We start from the raw sequence: 21,736 nt of genomic DNA, 5'->3' as shown, positions 1-21,736 counted from the left end.
AATACGAGAGCGAGTATGGGCAATTCTCATAGCACCAAGTTGGCCCTGTAGAGGTTGGTACTCGGACTTACGGGGGATACTAGCGGAGGACCCTTGGCGGTTACCTCGAAGGGAGGACCGGCTATATCGGGGCCATTCCTCCACTCAGACCTGAACAGGCTACGTTTAATGGCGTGGCTGTTGAGACCCGGATCTTAAGAGTGAGAGGGATACCAAGAATGGCTATTCCTAAAGATGATCGCTGCTCGAAAGCCGGTGACACCCATGTTCGACTGCAGACATTAGAAGAAGTACATGGACTGGTGTTAGGAACATGGGTAGAATTAGACGAACGTCCACTTACCCAGACTTCTACTTTTCACTCCAGCTGGTCTAGGTGAAGGACTAAGACTAGGTTCCTTGAAGGTTCAAGTTTCGGCTCTCTCCATCCTATTTCAACAGCGGTTAGCGTCCTTAGAAGAGGTTTAAACCTTTTTACAGGGGGTTCTGAGGATACAACCTCCTTTCCGTCCTCCCACTGCGCAGAGGGACTTAGATTTGTAGTTGGAATTTTTGAGATCACCATCTTTTGAGCCGTTGGAAAGAACAGACCTGCAATATCTCTCTTGGAAGGTCACGTTATTACTTGCCTTGGCTTCGGCCGGAAGGGTTTCGGTGTAAGGAGCCCTATCAGGTTAGAGTCCTTTGTTAATTTTCCAGAAGGATAAGGCCAAACTCCGTACATGAGCGGATTTTCTTCCTAAGGTCGTTTCGGGGTTTCAGGTAAACCAACCGATTGTGGTCCCATCCTTTCAGGGATTCGCAGATGGGGACGTGTCTTTGGATGTTGTCCGAGCTTACGAATATACTACAAGTTACGTCGTCCTTTAGAAGGTCGGACCATTGGTTTGGTCCAAAGAATGGTTGGCCAGCATCTAGGCAGTCTTTGTTTAGATGGAATAGCTTTGCCAATCGGCAAGCTAATATTTCCTGTGGTAAGCAGTTTCCAGTTCAGACTGGTGCTCATAATACCAGATCAGTGCGTGCCTCATGGGCGGCTATTCGAGGTGCTTCCACTACTCAATTTTGCAGAGCGACAACGTGGTCTTCAGCCCACACATTCGCAAACTTTTACAGGTTTGATACCTTGGCGTCCGGAAATTCTAAGTTCGGACGTTTAGTTTTGCAGGCCATCGACAGCACTCCCTCCCTTGGGGATAACTTTGGGACGTCCCCTACTGTATAAGACTCCAGTGTCCCCTAGTGGATGAAAGATAAAAGAGGGTTTTGGTACTTACCGATAAATCCATTTCTCTGAATCCTCTAGTGGACACTGGACGCCCGCCTCGGTGCTGTCAACCTGCTGTGTTCAAAGTTCTTGTTCAAACAGTTCGTGCAAACAGCGTTGGTTTTTCTGTTAAGAGTTTCTTGGATGCTGTTTGCTTTGTTGTACGGTTCGGTTCCTCGCCAAGTCCTATAGTATCATGTCCTATTCTCTCAGTCAAATTTTTCAAACTGATGGAGGAGGGATGTGAAGGGGGAATGAGCCAGCTGTGCAGACAATGCTAATTTTAGATTGTGCCACACCTCCGGTTGCAAGCTTCACACCCCTACTGTATAAGACTCCAGTGTCCCCTAGAGGATTCAGAGAAATGGATTTATCGGTAAGTACCAAAATCATATTTTTTGGGGTTATTTAGGTAGAACGTCTTTCTCGTATAAAGGCAGAAGATATAAGGAGAGAAGAAGAGACATATGTGACTGATATAAAGGCAAAAGATACAGAGGAAGAAGAAGAGACGTATGTGACTGATATAAAGGCAGAAGATACAGAGGGAGAAGAAGAGACGTATGCGACTGATATGATGACAGAAGATACAGAGGGAGAAGAAGAGACGTATGTGACTGATATAAAGGCAGAAGATACAGAGGGAGAAGAAAAGACATATGCGACTGATATGATGACAGAAGATACAGAGGGAGAAGAAGAGACGTATGTGAGGGGTGATCAGCAGTGTAAGGAGGAGGAGATCCCTACAGATATCAGCACAGGTGAGTAATAAACACTTATTACAGAAGTAACATATTCTCATTGCTCAGTCACTACAGCAATCTCTTATTCTACACCATCCTCTGCCATCATCCCAGTTCTCAGTTGGGTGTTTATAACACAAGGTTATCCATGACAAACATCAGATGAAGAGAGTTATTACACACATCACTATAGTGTTATTAAAAGTAACAAGCAGAAGTTTTTAGGGATCATATATAAGTAGTAGTGTGTTTTTTGTAAAGCGCCTAATTTGTATGGGATCTAAATTTCTCAGTTTAGCAACCATTTATTAAATAACCTTCATTTTGTTAGATGATGCAGGTATTAAAAAACTCCTTGTATATAGTAGACCTATTTGGCCATTTGTGGTCATGTTTACTATATCTTTTCATTTAGTGAGGTGTAGTCGTGGTGTAAAGGACAGTTTGTGATTCCTGATTAGTTAAAAAAACAAATACCAAATACTGAACAACATCACCAAACAGGTAATTTCAACTTTAAACTTGTCATTTATTTTGTACTGTCTGGACATGGCTACTAATAACAGATGCACAGACATAGGGCCTAATTCTGAGTTGATCGCAGCATCAAATTTGTTAGCAGTTGGGCAAAACCATGTGCACTGCAGGGGAGGCAGATATAACGTGCAGACAGAGTTAGATTTTGGTGGGTTATTTTGTTTCTGTGCAGGGTAAATACTGGCTGCTTTATTTTTACACTGCAATTTAGATTGCAGATTGAACACACCACACCCAAATCTAACTCTCTCTGCACATGTTATATCTGCCCCCCCCTGCAGTGCACATGGTTTTGCCCAATTGCTAACAGAATTCCTGCTGCGATCAACTTGGAATTACCCCCATAATTCTTAAAGCTATGTGTGCAAATGCTAGGAGATTAGGAGACAAAATTACAGAGCTAATTGTGATAATGACCAGGGATAACCTGGATATTGTGGCAATTACAGAGTCATAGTGCAATGAGAATCATGACTGGGACATAGCTATACCAGGATACAATTTATTTAGGAAGGATAGAATGGTCAGTGTAGGAGGAAGGGTAGCAATGTATGTGGGAAAAAAGCATAAATGCTACTTCAATTAATACAAAATATTGAAGACAAATCAGGCCCTTTTGGTCACCACAGAAATCGTGAAAAAGGACATTATTCGCATTGGGGTGATCTCTAGACCACGTGGCCTGGGGCAGGATTTGGACAGGAATCTATTGTTGGACATCACTAAAATGGCTTTAAAGGGAGAAGTCCTAATCATAGGAGGCATTAATTTACCTGATGCAAGGGGTGGGGTCTTTTGCAATTTCAGCTGCAAGTGGTATATTCCTTACAGGGAGCATCTCTCAATAAACAGCAGATATTTCCCTTCTGCATAGAAGAGCGGTCCGGAAAGAAAGAAGTAAACTTCCTTTTTGGGAGCACTCTTGTTAACTTAATTGCAATTAAAATATAACCTTTAATAACTATGCACTAAAAATTCATATATATGGATCTTACTTAATTAAAAGAAAGATTACTATTGACTGAATTGTCTTACTATCAGTATTATATCAATCAGGGTGAAAAATATTTTATTTAGAAGAAATATATTCATATGTGTAATACTTTACCATCTAGAACACTGCCAGACAGCCGTGGGCTCTCCCTATTGTTTCCTGTAAATAGAATCAGTTACATGTGCATGGTATCCACACATACACCTTATTCATTATCATTTTCAGAAGGGAGAGGCTGAGGCTTATATACACTGTCTATGTATGGTAGGTATCTCTTCCATACCTACCATACATAGACAGGAAAACTATGTATATAGGAAACTATAGGTGTGTAAGACAATACAGAAGAAACTATAGGTCAGTAAGACAATACAGAAGAAACTATAGGTCAGTAAGACAATACAGAAGAAACTATAGGTCAGTAAAACAATACAGAAGGAAACTATAGGTCAGTAAGACAATACAGAAGAAACTATAGGTCAGTAAAACAATACAGAAGGAAACTAGGTCAATACAACAATACAGAAGAAACTATAGGTCAGTAAGGCAATACAGAAGAAACTATAGGTCAGCAAGACAATAGAGAAGGAAACTATAGGTCAGTAAGACAATACAGAAGAAACTATAGGTCAGCAAGACAATAGAGAAGGAAACTATAGGTCAGTAAGACAATACAGAAGGAAACTAGGTCAGTAAGACAATACAGAAGAAACTATAGGTCAGTAAGACATTACAGAAGAAACTATAGGTCAGTAAGACAATACAGAAGAAACTATAGGTCAGTAAGACAATACAGAAGAAACTATAGGTCAGTAAGACAATACAGAAGAAACTATAGGTCAGTAAGACATTACAGAAGGAAACTAGGTCAATACAACAATACAGAAGAAACTATAGGTCAGTAAGACAATACAGAAGAAACTATAGGTCAGCAAGACAATAGAGAAGGAAACTATAGGTCAGTAAGACAATACAGAAGAAACTATAGGTCAGCAAGACAATAGAGAAGGAAACTATAGGTCAGTAAGACAATACAGAAGGAAACTAGGTCAGTAAGACAATACAGAAGAAACTATAGGTCAGTAAGACATTACAGAAGAAACTATAGGTCAGTAAGACATTACAGAAGAAACTATAGGTCAGTAAAACAATACAGTCAGAAACTATAGGTCAGTAAAGGGCCCTACACACTTAAAGATTATCTATCCAATCTGGCTGATTGGAAAGAAAATCTGGCAATGTCTGGGAGCAAATGACAATCAACCATTTGCTCCCAAAATCAAGTTCAGATAAATTGGTTTAATGAAACAAATGTAACCAATTTGACTGAAAGTCCATTTTTGTCTGTTTTCCAATCTTTGAGAGCAAATAGTAAATTGCCATTTGCTCCCAGACATTGCCAGATTTTCTTTCCAATCAGCCAGATTGGACAGATAATCTTTTAGTGTGTAGGGCCCTAAGACAATACAGTAAGAAACTATAGGTCAGTAAGACAATACAGAAGAAACAATAGGTCAGTAAGACAATACAGTAGGAAACTATATAGGTCCGTAAGACAATACAGTAGGAAACTATAGGTCAGTAAGACAATACAGTAGGAAACTATATAGGTCAGTAAGACAGGAAACTATAGGTCAGTAAGACAGTGATACAGTAGGAAACTATAGGTCAGTAAGACAATATAGAAGGAAACTATAGGTCAGTAAGACAATACAGTAGGCAACTAGATGAGTAAGACAATACAGAAGAAATTATAGGTCAGTAAGAATACAGAAGGAAACTATAGGTCAGTAAAACAATACAGAAGAAACTATAGGTCAGTAAGACATTACAGAAGGAAACTAGGTCAGTAAAACAATACAGAAGAAACTAGGTCAGTAAAACAATACAGAAGAAACTATAGGTCAGTAAGACAATACATAAGGAAACTATAGGTCAGTTAGACAATACAGTAGGAAACTATAGGTCAGTAAGACAATACAGAAGAAACTATAGGTCAGTAAAGACAATACAATAGGAAACTACAGGTCAGTAAGACAATACAGTAGGAAACTAGGTCAGTAAGACAATACAGTAGGAAACAGGTAAGTTAGCCAATACAGTAGAAAACTGTAGGCCAGTAAGACAATACAAAAGGAAACTGTAGGTCAGTAAGACAATACAAAAGGAAACTGTAGGTCAGTAAGACAATACAAAAGGAAACTGTATTTCAGTAATACAATACAGTGGGAAACTAGGTCAGTAAAACAATACAGTAAGACACCATAGGTCAGTAAGAAACTATAGGTCAGTAAGACAATACAATAAGAAACTATAGGTCAGTAAGACAATACAGTAAGAAACTATAGGTCAGTTAGACAATACAGTAAACTATAGGTCAGTAAGACAATACAGTAGGAAACTATAGGTCAGTAAGACAATACAGTAAGAAACTAGGTCAGTAAGACAATACAGTAAGAAACTGTAGGTCAGTAAGACAATACAGAAGGAAACTATGGGTCAGTAAGACAATACAGTAGGAAACTATAGGTCAGTAAGACAATACAGTAGGAAACTATAGGTCAGTAAGACAATACAGTAGGAAACTATAGGTCAGTAAGACAATACAGTAAGAAACTATAGGTCAGTAAGACAATACAGTAAGAAACTATATGTCAGTAAAACAATACAATAGTAAACATCTACAAAGCCTTTTTCTCTTACGTCCTAGAAGATGCTGGGGACTCCGTAAGGACCATGGGGTATAGACGGGCTCTGCAGGAGACATGGGCACCTAAAAAGAACTTTTCCTATGGGTGTGCACTGGCTCCTCCCTCTATGCCCCTCCTCCAGTTAGATTCTGTGCCAGAGGAGAATGGGTGCACTGCAGAGAGCTCTCCTGAGTTTTCTGTAGAAAAATAATTTTGTTAGTTTTTTTATTTTCAGGGAGCACTGCTGGCAACAGGCTCCCTGCATCGTGGGACTGGGGGGAGAGAAGCAGAGCTAGCTTAGTGATTGGGCACTGCTTCTAGGGCTACTGGACACCATTAGCTCCAGAGGGAGTCGGAACACAGGTCTCGCCCTGGGGTTCGTCCTGGAGCCGCGCCGCCGTCCTCCTCACAGATGCTGGAAGATGGAAGCCGGGCGAGTATGAGAAGATAGAAGACATCTCAGGTGGCAGAAGACTTCAGGTCTTCGTGAGGTACCGCTGCGCGCCATTGCTCCCAGACACAACACACAGAGGCTGCACTGATGGGTGCAGGGGGGGGGGGGGGGGGGCGGGGGGGCGCCCTGGGCATCAAGAATCCTCAACGTTTGATGCACAAAGAGTATGATTAGGCTGCGGAGGCAGTAAATCACAGATCCCCCTCCATTTTATTACAATTGCACTGGGACCGAAGCCCGCCGTCGGGTGGGCGGAGCTTGATCCTCAGCACTAACCAGCGCCATTTTCTCCACAGAAGCTGCATGAGAACGCTGGCTCCCCGGTCTCTCCCCTGCTGGGGGGCACATTGGTAACGCAGTGAGTGGGAATTGGATGGAGATATATATATATATATATATATACGCTATCTGGTCATTTATTTTTTCCGGTGTTATTTAGGAGCTGGGTGTGTGCTGGCATACTCTCTCTCTGTCTCTCCTAAGGGCCTGGTTGGGGTTTTGTCCCCTTGTAGGTTGATCCCTGTGTGTGGGGTGTCGGTACGTGCGTGTCGACATGTCTGAGGCGGAACGCTTCTCCAAGGAGGAGGTGGAGCAAATGAGTGGTGTGTCCCCGTCGGTAGTGCCGACTCAGGAATCGATGGACATGTGGCATATGTTGAATGCAAGTGTGGCATCTTTACATAAGAGGTTTGATAAGGCTGAATCCAGGGAGGCATCAGGGGGTCAATCCTCGAATTGGACCGACTCACAGGGCCCGTCGGGGTCTTAAAAACGTCCCTTAGCACAAATTGTGGACACTACTACCGACACGGACTTTGATTCCAGTGTCGACTATGATGAAGTAAAATTGCAACCTAAGGTGACAAAAACATTCAGTGTATGATTGTGGCAATAAGGGATGTGTTGCATATTGAGGATGAACCCTCGGTCCCCGACACAAGGGTACACATGTTTAAGGGTAAGAAACAGATTATTTATTTTCCCACATCTCATGAACTAAATGAGTTCTTTGAAAAGGCTTGGGAGACTCCGGAGAAGAGACCGCAGATCCCAAAAATTATTTATATGGCATACCCCTTCCCTAAACAGGACAGGGGGCGTTGGGAATCACCTCCCACTGTGGACAAGGCCTTAACGCGCCTGTCCAAGAAAGTGGCGCTACTGTCTCCAGACACAGCGGCCCTCAAGGATCCTGCAGATCGCAGGCAGGAGACTACTTTAAAGTCTATTTATGCGCATACTGGAGCTGTGCTAAGACCGACTATTGCGTCGGCATGGGTATGTAGCGCAATTTCAGCATGGACAGATGATCTGACGGCTGAATTTGATGCCATGGATAGAGATACTATATTGTTAATTCTAGCCCATATTAAAGACGCAGTCTTATTTATGAGAGATGCTCAAAGGGATATTGGATTGCTAGCTTCTAGGGCCAATGCCATGTCTATCTCAGCGAGACGATCCTTATGGACTCTCCAATGGACGGGTGATGCGGATTCCAAAAAACATATGGAAGTCCTACCCTATAAGGGAGACGTATTGTTTGGGGATGGGCTGACGGACCTGGCTTCCACAGCTACCACAGGTAAATCAAATTTTCTCTTAACGTCCTAGTGGATGCTGGGGACTCCGTAAAGACCATGGGGAACAGATGGGCTCCGCAGGAGACTGGGCACTCTAAGAAAGAATTAGTACTACTGGTGTGCACTGGCTCCTCCCTCTATGCCCCTCCTCCAGACCTCAGTTAGAATCTGTGCCCGGCCAGAGCTGGGTGCTCCTAGTGGGCTCTCCTGAGCTTGCTAATAAGAAAGTATTTTAGTTAGGTTTTTTATTTTCAGAGAGCTTCTGCTGGCAACAGACTCTCTGCTACGTGGGACTGAGGGGAGAGAAGCAAACCTACTAACTGCGGCTAGGTTGCGCTTCTTAGGCTACTGGACACCATTAGCTCCAGAGGGATCGAACACAGGTACCTAACCTTGGTCGTACGTTCCCGGAGCCGCGCCGCCTTCCCCCTCGCAGAGCCAGAAGTCAGAAGCCGGCAGAAGCAAGAAGACATCGAAATCGGTGGCAGAAGACTCCTGTCTTCACATGAGGTAGCGCACAGCACTGCAGCTGTGCGCCATTGCGCCCACACTACCCACACACTCTGGTCACTGTAGGGTGCAGGGCGCAGGGGGGGGGGGGGCGCCCTGGGCAGCAATTAGGATACCTCTTGGCAAAAAGACACATATATACAGCCGGGCACTGTATATATGTACGAGCCCCCGCCATTTTATTTACACAGACCCGGGACAGAAGCCCGCCGCTGAGGGGGCGGGGCCTTCTTCCTCAGCACTCACCAGCGCCATTTTATCTCCACAGCTCCGCTGAGAGGAAGCTCCGCAGGCTCTCCCCTGCAGTATCCAGGTAGAAAAAGGGTAAAAAGAGAGGGGGGGCACATAAATTTAGGCGCAAATTGTCATAAACAGCAGCTACTGGGTAAACACTAAATGACTGTGTAATCCCTGGGTTATATAGCGCTGGGGTGTGTGCTGGCATACTCTCTCTCTGTGTCCCCAAAAGGCCTTTGTGGGGGTCCTGTCCTAAAGTGAGCATTCCCTGGGTGTGTGCAGTGTGTCGGTACGTTTGTGTCAACATGTTTGACGAGGAAGGATACGTGGAGGCAGAACAAGTGCAGATGAATGTGGGGTCGCCGCCGACGGCGCCGACACCTGATTGGATGGATATGTGGAAGGTGTTAAATGATAACGTAAGCTCCTTGCATAAGAGGTTGTATAAAGCTGAAGCCTTGGGACAGTCAGGGTCTCAACCCATGTCTGATCCTACAGCTCAGAGGCCGTCAGAGTCTCAAAAGCACCCGCTATCCCAGATTGTTGACACAGATATCGACACGGATTCTGACTTCAGTGTCGATGACGATGATGCTAAGTTGCAGCCTAAATTGACTAAAGCCATCCGCTACATGATTATAGCAATGAAGGATGTATTGCACATATCAGAGGAAAACCCTGTCCCTGACAAGAGGGATTATATGTATGGGGAGAAAAAGCAAGAAGTGACTTTTCCCCCTTCACATGAATTAAATGAATTGTGTGAAAAAGCGTGGTATTCCCCTGATAGGAAAGTAGTAATTTCCAAAAGATTGCTTATGGCTTACCCTTTCCCACCAACGGACAGATAACGCTGGGAATCCTCCCCTAGGGTAGATAAAGCTCTGACACGCTTATCTAAGAAGGTGGCCCTGCCGTCACAGGATACGGCCGCCCTAAAGGATCCTGCGGATAGAAAGCAGGAAGGTATCCTGAAGTCTGTTTATACACATTCTGGTACTCTCCTGAGGCCAGCAACTGCTTCGGCCTGGATGTGTAGTGCTGTAGCAGCATGGACAGATACTCTGTCTGAGGGGATAGATACCCTGGACAGGGAGACTATTTTACTGACCCTGGGACATATCAAAGACACTGTCTTATATATGAGGGATGCCCAGAGGGATATTTGCCTACTGGGCTCTAAGAGTAAACGCAATGTCGATTTCTGCCAGAAGGGTCCTGTGGACTCGGCAGTGGACTGGTGATGCCGACTCTAAAAAACACATGGAGGTTTTACCTTACAAGGGTGAGGAATTGTTTGGGGACGGTCTCTCGGACCTGGTTTCCACAGCAACGGCTGGGAAGTCGAATTTTTTGCCATATGTTCCCTCACAGCCAAAGCACCGTATTACCAAATGCAGTTCTTTCATTCAAAAAAAGCCTCCACTAAATCCACCGCGTGACGCTGGGGCTCCAAAGGCGGAGTCAGGAGCGGTGGGGGCACGTCTCCGAAATTTCAGCCACCAGTGGGTTCGCTCACGGGTGGATCCTTGGGCTATACAAATTGTGTCTCAGGGATACAAGCTGGAATTCGAAGTGACGCCCCCTCACCGTTACCTAAAATCGTCCCTGCCGGCTTCTCCCATGGAAAGGGAGGTAGTGTTGGCGGCAATTCACAAGTTATATCTCCAGCAGGTGGTGGTGAAGGTTCCCCTTCTTCAACAGGGATGGGACTACTATTCCACAATGTTTGTGGTGGCGAAACCGGACGGTTCGGTCAGACTCATTTTGAATTTAAAATCCCTGAACATTTATCTGAAGAAATTCAAGTTCAAAATGGAATCGCACAGAGCGGTCATTGCAAGCCTGGAAGAGGGGGATTTTATGGTGTCGCTGGACATCAAGGATGCTTACTTGCATGTCCCCATTTATCCACCTCATCAGGAGTACCTCAGGTTTGTGGTACAGGACTGTTATTTCCAATTCCAGACGTTGTCGTTTGGCCTGTCCACGGCACCGAGAATATTTACCAAGGTAATGGCGGAGATGATGGTACTCCTTCGAAAGAAAGGAGTTACAATTATCCCATACTTGGACAATCTCCTCATAAAGGCGAGGTCCAGGGAGCAGTTGCTGATCGGCTTAGCACACTCTCAGGAAGTGTTGCAACAACACGGGTGGATCCTGAATATTCCAAAGTCGCAGCTGATCCCTACGACGCGTCTGCCTTTCATGGGCATGATTCTGGACACAGGCCAGAAGAAGGTGTTTCTCCCGGCGGAGAAGGCTCAAGAGCTCGTGACTCTGGTCAGAGACCTCCTAAAACCGAAACAGGTATCGGTGCATCACTGCACGCGAGTCCTGGGAAAGATGGTGGCGTCATACGAAGCCATTCCCTTCGGCAGGTTCCATGCGAGGATCTTTCAGTGGGATCTGTTGGACAAGTGGTCCGGATCGCATCTTCAGATGCATCGGCTGATCCCCCTATCCCCCAGGGCCAGGGTGTCTCTTCTGTGGTGGCTGCAAAGTGCTCACCTCCTCGAAGGCCGCAGGTTCGGCATACAGGACTGGGTCCTGGTGACCACGGATGCAAGCCTCCGAGGATGGGGGGCAGTCACTCAGGGAAGAAACTTCCAAGGGCTGTGGTCAAGTCGGGAGTCTTGTCTGCACATCAATATCCTGGAACTAAGGGCCATATACAACGCCCTGAGTCAAACGGAGCCTCTGCTTTGAAACCAACCAGTGCTGATTCAGTCAGACAACATCACCGCAGTGGCCCATGTAAACCGCCAGGGCGGCACAAGAAGCAGGGTGCAATGGCGGAAGCCACCAGGATTCTTCGTTAGGCGGAGAATCACGTGCAAGCACTGTCAGCAGTGTTCATTCCGGGAGTGGACAACTGGGAAGCAGACTTCCTCAGCAGCACGACCTCCACCCGGGAGAGTGGGGACTTCATCAAGAAGTCTTCACGCAGATTGTAAATCGATGGGAACTGCCACAGGTGGACATGATGGCGTCCCGCCTCAACAAAAAGCTAAAAAGGTATTGCGCCAGGTCAAGGGACCCTCAGGCGATAGCTGTGGACGCACTAGTAACACCGTGGGTGTTCCAGTCGTTCTATGCGTTTCCTCCTCTTCCTCTCATACCAAAGGTGCTGAGAATTGTAAGAAAGAGGAGTGAGAACAATACTCATTGTTCCGGATTGACCAAGAAGGACTTGGTACCCGGAACTGCAAGAAATGCTCACAGAGGACCCATGGCCTCTGCCTCTCAGACAGGACCTGTTGCAACAGGGGCCCTGTCTGTTCCAAGACTTACCGCGGCTGCGTTTGACGGCATGGCTGTTGAACACCGGATCCTAGCGGAAAAAGGCATTCTGGAGAAGTTATTCCTACGCTGATAAAGGCTAGGAAGGACGTGACAGCAAAGCATTATCACCGTATATGGCGAAAATATGTTACTTGGTGTGAGGCCAGGAAGGCCCCTACAGAGGAATTCCAGCTCGGCCGGTTCCTGCACTTCCTACAGTCAGGAGTGTCTATGGGCCTAAAATTAGGGTCCATAAAGGTCCAGATTTTGGCCCTATCCATTATCTTTCAAAAAGAACTGGCTTCACTGCCTGAGGTTCAGACGTTTGTTAAGGGAGTGCTGCATATTTAGCCCCCTTTTGTGCCACCAGTGGCACCTTGGGATCTTAACGTGGTGTTGGGTTTCCTGAAATCCCACTGGTTTGAGCCACTTAAAACCGTGGAGCTAAAGTATCTCATGTGGAAAGTGGTCATGCTGTTGGCCTTAGCTTCGGCTAGGCGTGTGTCAGAATTGGCGGCTTTGTCATGTAAAAGCCCCTATCTGGTTTTCCATATGGACAGGGCAGAATTGCGGACTCGTCCGCAATTTCAGCCAAAGGTGGTGTCATCTTTTCATTTGAACTAACCTATTGTGGTGCCTGCGGCTACTCGTGACTTGGAGGATTCCAAGTTACTTGACGTAGTCCGGGCTTTGAAGATTTATGTAACCAGAATGGCTGGAGTCAGGAAGACTGACTCACTGTTTATCCTGTATGCATCCAACAAGCTAGGTGCTCCTGCTTCAAAGCAAACTATTGCTCGCTGGATCTGTAACACGATTCAGCAGGCTTATTCTGCGACTGGATTGCCGCATCCAAAATCAGTGAAAGGCCATTCCACAAGGAAGGTGGGCTCTACTTGGGTGGCTGCCCGAGGGGTCTCGGCATTACAGCTTTGCCGAGCTGCTACTTGGTCGGGTTCAAACACATTTGCACAATTCTACAAGTTTGATACTCTGGCTGAGGAGGACCTTGTGTTTGCCCAGTCGGTGCTGCAGAGTCATCCGCACTCTCCCGCCCGTTTGGGAGCTTTGGTATAATCCCCATGGTCCTTACGGAGTCCCCAGCATCCACTAGGACGTTAGAGAAAATAAGATTGTACTCACCGGTAAATCTATTTCTCGTAGTCCGTAGTGGATGCTGTGCGCCCGTCCCAAGTGCGGACTTTCTGCAATACGTGTATATAGTTATTGCTTACTAAAGGGTTATGTTATGTGGCATCCGTTGAGTGATGCTCGTTTGTTGTTCATGCTGTTAACTGGGTATGGTTATCACAAGTTATACGGTGTGATTGGTGTGGCTGGTATGAGTCTTAACCTGGATTCCAGAAATCCTTTCCTTGTACTGTCAGCTCTTCCGGGCACAGTTTCCTTAACTGAGGTCTGGAGGAGGGGCATAGAGGGAGGAGCCAGTGCACACCAGATAGTACCTAATCTTTATTTAGAGTGCCCAGTCTCCTGCGGAGCCCGTCTATTCCCAATGGTCGACCGGTGCCCAGGAACAAAAGTCCTCCCCGGCTACTGCAAAACCCTCAGCATGGCGCTGGGGCTCCCCTGAGGGAGTCTGCACAGGTGGGGGCACGTCTTCGACTTTTCAGCCAGGCCTGGGTCATCTCAGACCTGAATCCTTGGGTGTTGGAAATAGTTTCCCAGGGTTACAAACTGGAATTCGAAGAGGTGCCCCCGCGCCGATTTTTTAAGTCGGCATTACCAGCTTCTACACCAGAACGGAATGTAGTGTTAGCTGCAATTCAAACACTGGGTCTACAGCAAGTAATTATCAGGGTTCCCTTGAACCAGCAGGGAAGAGGCTACTACTCGACCCTCTTTGTGGTCCCGAAACCGGACGGTTCGGTCAGACCTATTTTGATATACAAAAAAAGCAACTGAGGCTGCGCTAGATTATTACATAAAACAACAACAATATCTGATAATTCAATGTTTAGTTAAAAATAAATGTATTTAATATGGGAATATAAACCATCAATGGTAGTTCCAAATAATGACATTAAAAAGTACACATGGTAGAATAAATAAAACCAGGGTTACCCATAGGCCAGGAATATAGGTGGTATTGAATTAGGAAAGTCCGTTCCAGATTTGTTCCACCAATAGTTAATATGTCCAGCAACTACAGATTTAGGAGGTGTATATATCCAAAATTGTGGCTTTTACCGCTAGAGGATATGTTGCTCCAAGGTGGTAAATGGTGAGCTCCTCATGCAGTGCGGTGGACAAAGTTCAACAGTTCAGCCAAATAACAGACACCTTCCGGTATGGATCTTTTGCTGGAATGTAGTAGGGAATGGTCCGGACTTTTTAGCAAGGATGCTGGACGCTCGTCCCAGTGCGGAAACTCTGCAAGACTTGTATATAGTTGTTGCTTCCGTAAGGGTTATGTTACAGTTGGAGTCGGTTTTGGACCGTCACTGTTGTTGTTCATACGGTTAACTGGTTATGTATGATCCAGGTTACATGGTATGATTGGTGTGGGCTGGTATGAATCTTGCCCTTGGATTTTTAAATCCTGCCTTGTAGTGTCCATCCCCTCTGGGCACAGTTCTCTAACTGAGGTCTGGAGGAGGGGCATAAATGGAGGAGCCAGTGCACACCCATAGGAAAAGTTATTTTTAGGTGCCCATGTCTCCTGCGGAGCCCGTCTATACCCCATGGTCCTTACGGAGTGCCCAGCATCCTCTACGGACTAGGACAAATAGATTTACCGGTAGGTTTAAAATCTTATTTAAATGAGTTCCTCCTATCACTGCACTGCAGACATTTGTGAGCAAAATAAAAAACCTATGGAGAATTATCACCAATAACTTTTTGCGGCTAATTGGTTAGGGAGTTTTTGCGATGAACTGAATCCCCCCCCATAAAATGTTTATACATACAGTATGATGTTACATTGAGATTACCGCTGGAGGAAACTCTGCCACAATATTATTAAATGTGTAATTTATCCCATCCTCGTATGGGTGTAATATATTAATATATTCTTACTGAACAGGATTACCAGCACTGAATCAATTATCCCCCAATATAATATACATGCCGATGTTTAACAACAAATACAATTGTCTTTTGATTACTTTATTCACCTTTATACATTTACCTTTGTGTTTTATATATCACTGATTTATCTTACATACTTTACTGTACTTAATAAAGGTTATATATTATTTATTAGTGCGCAAACAGGACAGCACTTTCTCTTCTTTGCTGTTTTATTATTGCAAAGCCCATGTCACCTCCAGTAATCCCACGTGAGCGTCCATGTCACCTTTAGTAATCCCACATGAGCGTCCGTGTCACCTCTAGTAATCCCACATGTGCGTCCGTGTCACCTCTAGTAATCCCACATGAGCGTCCGTGTCACCTCTAGTAATCCCACATGAGTGCCCATGTCACCTCTAGTAATCCCACATGAGCGCCCATGTCACCTCTAGTAATCCCACATGAGCGTCCATGTCACCTCTAGTAATCCCACATGAGCGTCTATGTCACCTCTAGTAATCCACATGAGCGTCCATGTCACCTCTACTAATCCCACATGAGCGTCCATGTCACCTCTAGTAATCCCACATGAGCGTCCATGTCACCTCTACTAATCCCACATGAGTGTCCATGTCACCTCTAGTAATCCCACATGAATGTCCATGTCACCTCTAGTAATCCCACGTTAGCGTCCATGTCAACTCTAGTAACCCCACATGAGCGTCCATGTCACCTCTAGTAACCCCACATGAGCGTCCATGTCACCTCTAGTGATCCCACATGAGCGTCCGTGTCACCTCTAGTGATCCCACTTGAGCGTCCGTGTCACCTCTAGTGATCCCACATGAGCATCCGTGTCACCTCTAGTGATCCCACATGAGCGTCCGTGTCACCTCTAGTAATCCCACGTGAGCGTCCATGTCTCCTCTAGTAATCCCACGTGAGCGTCCATGTCTCCTCTAGTAATCCCACGTGAGCGTCCGTGTCACCTCTAGTAATCCCACGTGAGCGTCCATGTCTCCTCTAGTAATCCCACGTGAGCGTCCATGTCTCCTCTAGTAATCCCACGTGAGCATCCACGTCACCTCTAGTAATTCCACGTGAGCATCCACGTCACCTCTGGTGATCCCACGTGAGCGTCCGTGTCACCTCTAGTAATCCCACGTGAGCGTCCTTGTCTCCTCTAGTAATCCCACGTGAGCGTCCTTGTCTCCTCTAGTAATCCCACGTGAGCGTCCCTGTTTCCTCTAGTAATCCCACGTGAGCGTCCCTGTCTCCTCTAGTAATCCCACGTGAGCGTCCGTGTCACCTCTAGTAATCCCACGTGAGCACCCGTGTCACCTCTAGTAATCCCACGTGAGCGCCCGTGTCACCTCTAGTAATCCCACGTGAGCGTCCGTGTCACCTCTAGTAATCCCACGTGAGCGCCCGTGTAACCTCTAGTAATTCCACGTGAGCGTCCGTGTAACCTCTAGTAATTCCACGTGAGCGTCCGTGTAACCTCTAGTAATTCCACGTGAGCGTCCGTGTAACCTCTAGTAATTCCACGTGAGCGTCCACGTCACCTCTAGTAATTCCACGTGAGCGTCCACGTCACCTCTAGTGATCCCACAGGAGCGTCCACGTCCCCTCTAGTAATCCCACATGAGCATTCAGTGTTGATCAAGCTCCAGTCTAAGCATCCTAGCCGTTTTTTGTTTTTTAATAAACATAAAAGCAATGATTACAGGTAAAAATGTCTGTTATAGAATTATATATTGTATCCTGTAACACCCTGAGTCTTGTCTACTCATTTTATATATTAATGTATTTTATTTCCAGGAGATGGACACACAAGCAGGAATATCTCAGAAGGACATCTAATGTTATCCCTGGATTCTGAAATAACGGATAATGACCGTAGACTGGATTCTCCAGGAGCTAACCCCATTACCCCAATTATTCATCCAGCTCTATCAGATGATCCCTCTGATTCTGGGAAATGTTCTCCTGATCACTCTGATATTGGTGCATCTGTTACAGCTCTGACAGTAGATACAGTGTTTCCTTGTTCTATAGATGCCAAATGTTTTACACAGAACACAAACCTTATTACTCATCAGCCAGCTAAGGCAGGTGAGAGGCCATTTCCATGTTCTGAGTGTGGGAAATGTTTCGCATATAAATCAGCTTTTGTTACACATCAGAGAAGTCACACAGGTGAGAAGCCGTATTCCTGTTCTGAGTGTGGGAAATGTTTTGCACACAAATCACATTTAGTTGTACATCAGAGAAATCACACAGGTGAGATGCCATTTTCCTGTTCTGAGTGTGGGAAATGTTTTGCATGCAAATCATATTTTGTTATACATCAGAGAAGTCACACAGGTGAGAAGCCGTATTCCTGTTCTGAGTGTGGGAAATGTTTTGCACGCAAATCACGTTTAGTTATACATCAGAGAAATCACACAGGTGAGATGCCATTTTCCTGTTCTGAGTGTGGGAAATGTTTTGCACGCAAATCATATTTTGTTATACATCAGAGAAGTCACACAGGTGAGAAGCCGTATTCCTGTTCTGAGTGTGGGAAATGTTTTGCACACAAATCACATTTAGTTATACATCAGAGAAGTCACACAGGTGAGAAGCCGTATTCCTGTTCTGAGTGTGGGAAATGTTTTGCACACCAATCACATTTAGTTATACATCAGAGAAATCACACAGGTGAGAAGCCATTTTCCTGTTCTGAGTGTGGGAAATGTTTTGCACGCAAATCACATCTTGTTATACATCAGAGAAGTCACACAGGTGAGAAGCCATTTTCCTGTTCTGAGTGTGGGAAATGTTTTTCATCGACATCACATATTGTTAGACATCAGAGGAGTCACACAGGTGAGAAGCCGTTTTCCTGTTCTGAGTGTGGGAAATGTTTTGCATATAAATCAAATCTTGTTACACATCAGAGAAGTCACACAGGTGAGAAGCCATTTTCATGCTGTGAGAGAAATAAATCTGCTCTTGTTGAACATATTAGACATTACCCAAATACGGAACCATTTACATCTTCTGGAGTATAATTATCACTATCATGCAATGTTTCTCAAGGGTGAATCCTATCTCCTATGCTTTATAAAATATACATGCTACCACTGGGTGATATAATCAGACGTCATGGCCTGGTCTATCACTGATATGCAGATGACCTGCTTTTTGCTCCATGTACTGAGAACCTAATACCAATCCTAAATGGTTGTCTAGCTGAGCGCCAGGGGTGGATGATGCCAGTTGACTGTGACTCAGTCTTTGTGAAACATAATAGAAGCTCACCAACAAAGGACAAGACTACAGCTTTACCAACCATCTGGATTTATGCTTTGGTGTTCAGAATTGCAAAATACTGAACATGTGCTGAATCTTTGTGATGTCCTGGTATGTGGCTGACACAGACATCAGGTATCTGCCACATACAAATCCTCATTCTTCCATCAGTGGACCATAGCCAGAATCAGGCACTTGATTCCCTCAGAAGTTCATAGACTACTGCAATGCCATCTACCTGGGTCACCCAGCAAAAGAATTACAGAGCTTGCAGCTAGTACAGAATGCAGCAGCCAAGCTGTTACCTAACAAGCTCATTCCTGCCACATAACACCCATTCTCTACTCCCTTCACTGGCTGCCTGTAAGATGACAAATCTATTTCATAATTGGCTAACTGACCTTCCCAGCCCAACATTACATGGTCCAAGGTACTAGAAGCAGCTTCTGCCTCCTTACTGCCCTGCTTGCTGGCTTCTACAGATGAAGGACTGTTACCAGCAGTACCAAGAATCTCCTGTCATTCATTTATGGGTTGAACTTTTAGCTTTGCAGCCCTGACCATGGAACTCACTGCCTTGCACAGTCCAAGAGGCCTCCACTCTAGAGACCTTCACAAGCAGACTGATGACTGTTACTCACGCTTTTCATTAATGTACCTCTATTTACTTCCTAAATAATACATCCCAAATGCTTAGGTCTTTTTTCTGCTGTTTATTTTGTATCTTGTGCTTTGTGTAAATGTGAATGTCTAATACCAGTTTCCACAGTCTGTATTGCTGCACGACAATATGGCGGCCATTGGAACGTGTTTTCACTTCTAGTTTGCCTAACTTGTTGCAGACACTCATCTTGATAAGGAGTGCTGAGTGTTTTCTGATACAAGATCCTGTCCATATATACCCTGTACATTACCATGTGCATTAGAGTCACCCGGGTTCCATCTGCGGTGGTTTGTTGTATGTTACATCTATATGGTGCGGAGACTCCCCTGTGTTTCATAATAAAAGCTTTTGTTTGCATCTAATTATTACATTAAAGCTTTTTTCTCTAACGTCCTCAGTGGATGCTGGGGACTCCGTAAGGACCATGGGGATTAGCGGCTCCGCAGGAGACTGGGCACATCTAAAGAAAGCTTTAGGACTACCTGGTGTGCACTGGCTCCTCCCCCTATGACCCTCCTCCAAGCCTCAGTTAGATCTCTGTGCCCGAACGAGAAGGGTGCACACTAGGGGCTCTCCTGAGCTTCTTAGTGAAAGTTTTAGTTTAGGTTTGTTATTTTCAGTGAGACCTGCTGGCAACAGGCTCACTGCATCGAGGGACTAAGGGGAGAAGAAGCGAACTCACCTGCGTGCAGAGTGGATTGGGCTTCTTAGGCTACTGGACATTAGCTCCAGAGGGACGATCACAGGCCCAGCCTGGATGGGTCCCAGAGCCGCGCCGCCGGCCCCCTTACAGAGCCAGAAGCAAGAAGAGGTCCGGAAAATCGGCGGCAGATGACATCCTGTCTTCACCAAGGTAGCGCACAGCACTGCAGCTGTGCGCCATTGCTCCTCAGCACACTTCACACTTCGGTCACTGAGGGTGCAGGGCGCTAGGGGGGGGCGCCCTGAGCAGCAATAAAAACACCTTGGCTGGCGAAAATACATCACATATAGCCCCCAGGGCTATATGGATGAATTTTAACCCCTGCCAGAATCCATAAAAAAAGCAGGAGAAAAGTCTGCGAAAAAGGGGTGGAGCCTATCTCCTCAGCACACTGGCACCATTTTCCCTCACAGCTCAGTTGGAGGGAAGCTCCCCTGGCTCTCCCCTGCAGTCACTACACTACAGAAAGGGTTAAAAAAGAGAGGGGGGCACTAATTAGGCGCAGTATTAACAATACAGCAGCTATAAGGGGAAAAACACTTATATAAGGTTATCCCTGTATATATATAGCGCTCTGGTGTGTGCTGGCAAACTCTCCCTCTGTCTCCCCAAAGGGCTAGTGGGGTCCTGTCCTCTATCAGAGCATTCCCTGTGTGTGTGCTGTGTGTCGGTACGTTTGTGTCGACATGTATGAGGAGAAAAATGATGTGGAGACGGAGCAGATTGCCTGTAATAGTGATGTCACCCCCTAGGGGGTCGACACCTGAGTGGATGAACTGTTGGAAGGAATACGTGACAGTGTCAGCTCTGTATAAAAGACAGTGGTTGACATGAGACAGCCGGCTACTCAGCTTGTGCCTGTCCAGACGTCTCATAGGCCGTCAGGGGCTCTAAAGCGCCCGTTACCTCAGATGGCAGATATAGACGCCGACACGGATACTGACTCCAGTGTCGACGGTGAAGAGACAAATGTGACTTCCAGTAGGGCCACACGTTACATGATTGAGGCAATGAAAAATGTTTTACACATTTCTGATAATACGAGTACCACCAAAAAGGGGTATTATGTTCGGTGAGGAAAAACTACCTGTAGTTTTCCTGAATCTGAGAAATTAAATGAGGTGTGTGAATGCGTGGTTTTCCCCCGATAACAACTGATAATTTCTAAAATGTTATTGGCATTATATCCTTTCCCGCCAGAGGTTAGGGTGCGTTGGGAAACACCCCCTAGGGGGGATAAAGCGCTCACACGCTTGTAAGGGCTCTACCCTCTCCTGAGATGGCCGCCCTTAAGGATCCTGCTGATAGAAAGCAGGAGGGTATCCTAAAATGTATTTACACACATACTGGTGTTATACTGCGACCAGCAATAGCCTCAGCCTGGATGTGCAGTGCTGGGTTGGCGTGGTCGGATTCCCTGACTGAAAATATTGATACCCTAGATAGGGACAGTATATTTTTGCCTATAGAGCATTTAAAAGATGCATTTCTATATATGCGTGATGCACAGCGGAATATTTGCCGACTGGCATCAAGTCTAAGTGCGTTGTCCATTTCTACCAGTAGAGGGTTATGGACACGTCAGTGGTCAGGTGATGCGTATTCCAAATGGCATTTGGAAGTATTGCCTTATTAAGGGGAGGAGTTAGTTGGGGTCGGTCTTTCAGACCTGGTGGCCACGGCAACAGCTGGGAAATCCACGTTTGTACCCCAGGTCGCCTCTCAACATGAGA

General features: G+C 45.6%; 1 protein-coding gene across 1 annotated transcript in view; it reads left to right on the top strand.

The window, feature by feature from the left end:
* The first annotated feature begins 1,741 nt into the window (after positions 1-1,741).
* The window catches only part of LOC135041365 (zinc finger protein 260-like), a 119,226-nt gene continuing 99,231 nt past the window's right edge, over positions 1,742-21,736 (top strand). Inside the window, exons 1-2 of the mRNA XM_063954931.1 lie at positions 1,742-2,031; positions 17,161-18,294. Of these exons, the coding sequence (XP_063811001.1) occupies positions 1,842-2,031; positions 17,161-18,294 (1,324 nt within the window). The 5' untranslated portion in view covers positions 1,742-1,841. The remainder of the gene's footprint in view (positions 2,032-17,160; positions 18,295-21,736) is intronic.

Source organism: Pseudophryne corroboree, unplaced genomic scaffold, assembly GCF_028390025.1.
Source record: "Pseudophryne corroboree isolate aPseCor3 unplaced genomic scaffold, aPseCor3.hap2 scaffold_800, whole genome shotgun sequence".
Classification (NCBI taxonomy): domain Eukaryota; kingdom Metazoa; phylum Chordata; class Amphibia; order Anura; family Myobatrachidae; genus Pseudophryne; species Pseudophryne corroboree.
The sequence above is the reverse complement of the archived record's forward strand: the minus strand, read 5'-3'. Positions and strand labels throughout refer to the sequence as shown.